The 3,683-nt window shown below is 35.0% G+C and overlaps 1 protein-coding gene across 1 annotated transcript; it reads left to right on the top strand.

The window, feature by feature from the left end:
* Window positions 1-602: 602 nt before the first annotated feature.
* LOC115707550 (phosphoribosylglycinamide formyltransferase, chloroplastic) lies at window positions 603-3,464 on the top strand. The gene is made up of 5 exons (XM_030635559.2): window positions 603-981; window positions 1,603-1,714; window positions 2,266-2,442; window positions 2,563-2,689; window positions 2,847-3,464. Exons 1-5 carry the CDS (start codon window positions 612-614, stop codon window positions 2,958-2,960), a joined length of 900 nt encoding a protein of 299 aa, XP_030491419.2. The 5' UTR covers window positions 603-611; the 3' UTR covers window positions 2,961-3,464.
* The last annotated feature ends 219 nt before the right edge of the window (window positions 3,465-3,683 follow it).

Below are 3,683 nucleotides of genomic sequence, written 5' to 3'. Positions count from 1 at the left end.
CATTTTCGTAGTTCAGTAGATTAATTTTTTTTTCCAGTCCAATTCAAATATTATAGAGATGACTGAAGATATCTGTTACTAATTAGTTTTCTTTTTTTGATCGGTGCATCCAGATATAGGATCGGGTTCGGTAGCAGTTCGGGTCCAACCCGTCCTTCTTTAATTTAATTGTCATTTGACTCTTTTTGTTGTTGCCGAATTGTCGTTTTCACACACTTGTCGTCGTTTCCGAAAAACCCCCAATCTAAAGCCCTCTACCAAAGCAAAGTAACGAATTTTTGCTTCTCTTTTTTTTTCATATTCTTATTCTTCCACCTGACCGGAGCTCGACATTCGGCCGCCACCATTTCTATTTGAAGTTTCTCTTTTTCCTTCTTTTTTGCTTTATTCTCTTTGTTTGTACACAATTGTAATTATCAATTTCACTCAATAATACAATATACAACATTTTTTTATGCTTCCAGTCCTCTGCTTTAGAGCTTGGAAATCTCTTCTTCTTCTTCTTTCGATTGTCTTTCGTGTCTCAGCTCAGGTGGGTGTAGCCTCCTTCTAAGTGCTAACAAGTTCACTCAACGTAGAGAAGAAACCCAAGGAGTTTTCTTTTTTCTTCAATGGGAGCTACTAGTATGATGCTATCTGGGTTTTGCTCCAATACGACAATCCCATCCCTTCACAGTGCCAAAATCCCATTCTCTGCAACCGTGTCTCCTCCTACTATTTCTTCCACATGTTCTTTTCCTCAATCGCACAAGTGGGTCATTTTCAGAGTAGGCTCTTGTAGCCGGACGATAAGAGCTTGTCGTAATAGTGTAGTGGAAGCAGGGGGTGGTTCTTCCGGTGAAGATTTGAGGAGTGGTACCAGAAGAAAAAAGCTCGCTGTTTTTGTATCTGGCGGAGGATCCAATTTCCGTTCCATTTATGAGGCATCTGTTCAGGGATCGATTCTCGGCGACATTGTTGTTCTGGTCACCAACAAGAGAGGTACTCTTTTCTTACTATGGATTTTGTTTGTTTTGTTTGTAGTTGCTGGAAATGAATTGCATTCTAATTGTGCTGTTTAAACCCCAGTTTTACATTTTTCTTTATGTATTGATTATTTCACAGATTTTGAATTAACTCTGAATATAATTTTGAATTGATGTCCTGTTAAGAATAAGAATGATTAAATTTTGTCTAAAATTTCATGTCTATGAATGTAAAATAAATCAGTTGTGTCAACTCCTGCATCAGTAGTATTCGTTCAGTCAATTCTCTTTAATAGTTTTGCTCGTTTAGGAAAAATTTAAGTGTTTAGATTATGCTATGTTGGTAAAATTTTTGTCTTAGTCTAGTCTCATGATGGCTACTGGGCTAGATAATACGGAGGGAAAACTTTCCTATTTATAATTGTTCAAGATTTCAAAGCCTTCTTTTTTTGTTGCTTTTAAACTCTCTTTCTCTTAATATGTTTAGGCTCTTTTATTTTTTATTGACACGGTTTTAACTATAAGTTATTGATTGGATGCAACTTGATGAAATGAAAGGTTCAATATTAGTTTCACTTTCTCAAAAGGAGTTTTGAAATTATTGATACTTAGTTTTACATTTCTTATTTCATTGCAGGATGTGGAGGTGCTGAATTTGCAAGAGAGAAGGGTATCCCTATTGTCTTATTCCCCAAAACGAAAGATGAGTTTGAGGGGATATCTCCGGCTGATCTTGTAGCTTCCCTTAGGTCAGTATCCTCTTCCACATTGTTGGTTGAGCTTCATTTTACTTATTTTCACTTTTTGTTTCTTTAGGTTTTTATTTTAGCAAGGAACTTGTAAGACATTATTTTTTTTTTCCAATTGAAACTAGGAACTGATAAGTACATGATAACTACCATTTAACATTATTTTTCTTTGTAAATTCACTGTGCTCCAACTAAGGTCTAATTTAAGTGGTATGCACTATGCAGTGTTGCATAAAAATGTGTCACTTCGGTTTATTTGTATAATATTGAGCACAATCTAGTAGGAAAAAATATTTGATATTAGCTACTTCATTTGAAAAGGTCAGTGATAAATTCATAGTAACTTATATATTGCTCTCATCTATTAATCCAATAATATATTGTCTTCTTTGTCCAATAAGCTATTGCATATTGCTACATAATATTTATGTTCTATTTCCAAAATGACAAGATTTATATGAAGTAAATTATGATGTTTTTAATAACTTTATAACTAGTGGAGTCCTGCCTGTTTTTCTTTTATAATTAATATACGTATGTTTTCTAATCAGGGGATTTGAGGTTGACTTTGTCCTCCTAGCAGGATATTTGAAACTCTTACCAGCAGAGTTGATACGGGCTTATCCCAAATCCATTCTTAATATCCATCCATCTCTTCTTCCGGCCTTTGGAGGCAAAGGTTATTATGGCATGAAGGTGCACAAAGCAGTTGTTGCTTCTGGGGCAAGGTATGCTATACATTTTCTCTGCGTACCTTTCCAATCATACTCTTTTAAAGTTTTTCAGAAATTTCTCATATTATGTCCTTGTTACAAAATTGAGTACTCATTGTTTTCATACATGGTTAGATTCTCAGGTCCTACAATACACTTCGTCGATGAGCACTATGACACAGGACGTATTCTTGCTCAAACTGTTGTTCCTGTGCTTCCTAATGATACTCCTGAGGAGGTGGCGACTAGGGTTCTTCAGGAGGTAATAAAAGTTTACATCAGTTTCTACTAATAACATAATTTACATGTTTTCTTTTTTCAGATTCTAACTGGAAATTATCCCACATGCTGGCCTGGAGATGCATAAACTCTCTATAACTTAGTTTGTTTTATCTATTGTTTATTTTTTTTAATTGTAGGAGCATCGCCTATATGTGGAGGTGGTTGAAGCAATGTGTGAAGACCGAATAGTTTGGCGGCAAGATGGTGTCCCTCTCATACAGAGCAAAGAGAATCCAAATGAATACAGATAATAAAACGCCACATCCTGTCCTATATTTAATGGCATAAATGCTTGAGATTTTGAATTCATGTGCTGTAGAGGAAAAGTACACATACAGTCATGCCGGCAGTGCCATCTTCTTCATTCTTTCCCGCAGCATCGGTTTGTGGTTTACTTGTGGAGAATGGAGTTTATGGTAGTTTCATTAATTCCATCGCGGTGCTAATTTTTCATGAGAGTTCAAGATGATGACCAATATTTAGTTGACAAAGTTTCCTAAATTATTGTAGTTGTTGTTTTTGCCAAAAATAAAAGGACCATTAGTTTTATTTATTATATTTTATATATCATTATATTAGATTAGATTTTCATTTTATAATTTATCATATGTCGTCTATGGATAATGAAAAAGGACGACAATCACTTTCTCCCGTATTTTGGTCAATTTTCAATGGTTATTTAATTTTTAGGTGATACTTTTAATTGTTGAAAATAAAGAGGAGTGTTAATTAAATTTCATACTTTACTCTTTGAATGTAAATTTTATACAATTATTTTATTACATTATAACTTATTAATAAAATACACGTTCTACACGAGATAGAGCAACATGCCTTGTGGGAGTTTTGTGAGCAGCAGAGGCATGGATTGGTTCCGGTGGCTGCTGCTACAGCTGGTAGAGGTTTGGCAAGTTGGTGTCCTCCGCATGTGGGTGAGTTTACTCTTTCCACAGATGCTTCAGTGATTACGGGGA

Source organism: Cannabis sativa, chromosome 1 (genome assembly GCF_029168945.1).
Source record: "Cannabis sativa cultivar Pink pepper isolate KNU-18-1 chromosome 1, ASM2916894v1, whole genome shotgun sequence".
In the NCBI taxonomy this organism is placed as follows: domain Eukaryota; kingdom Viridiplantae; phylum Streptophyta; class Magnoliopsida; order Rosales; family Cannabaceae; genus Cannabis; species Cannabis sativa.
Note: the sequence above shows the minus strand (reverse complement) of the source record. Positions and strands in the feature narration are given on the sequence as shown.

Bases quoted from the DNA above. Each gene is read 5' to 3' on its own strand.
- LOC115707550 (XM_030635559.2), top strand. From the start codon at position 612: ATGGGAGCTACTAGTATGATGCTATCTGGGTTTTGCTCCAATACGACA. The intron at 982-1,602 runs GTACTCTTTTCT...ATTTCATTGCAG, and splicing joins TCTGGTCACCAACAAGAGAG to GATGTGGAGGTGCTGAATTT. The intron at 2,443-2,562 runs GTATGCTATACA...ATACATGGTTAG, and splicing joins GTTGTTGCTTCTGGGGCAAG to ATTCTCAGGTCCTACAATAC.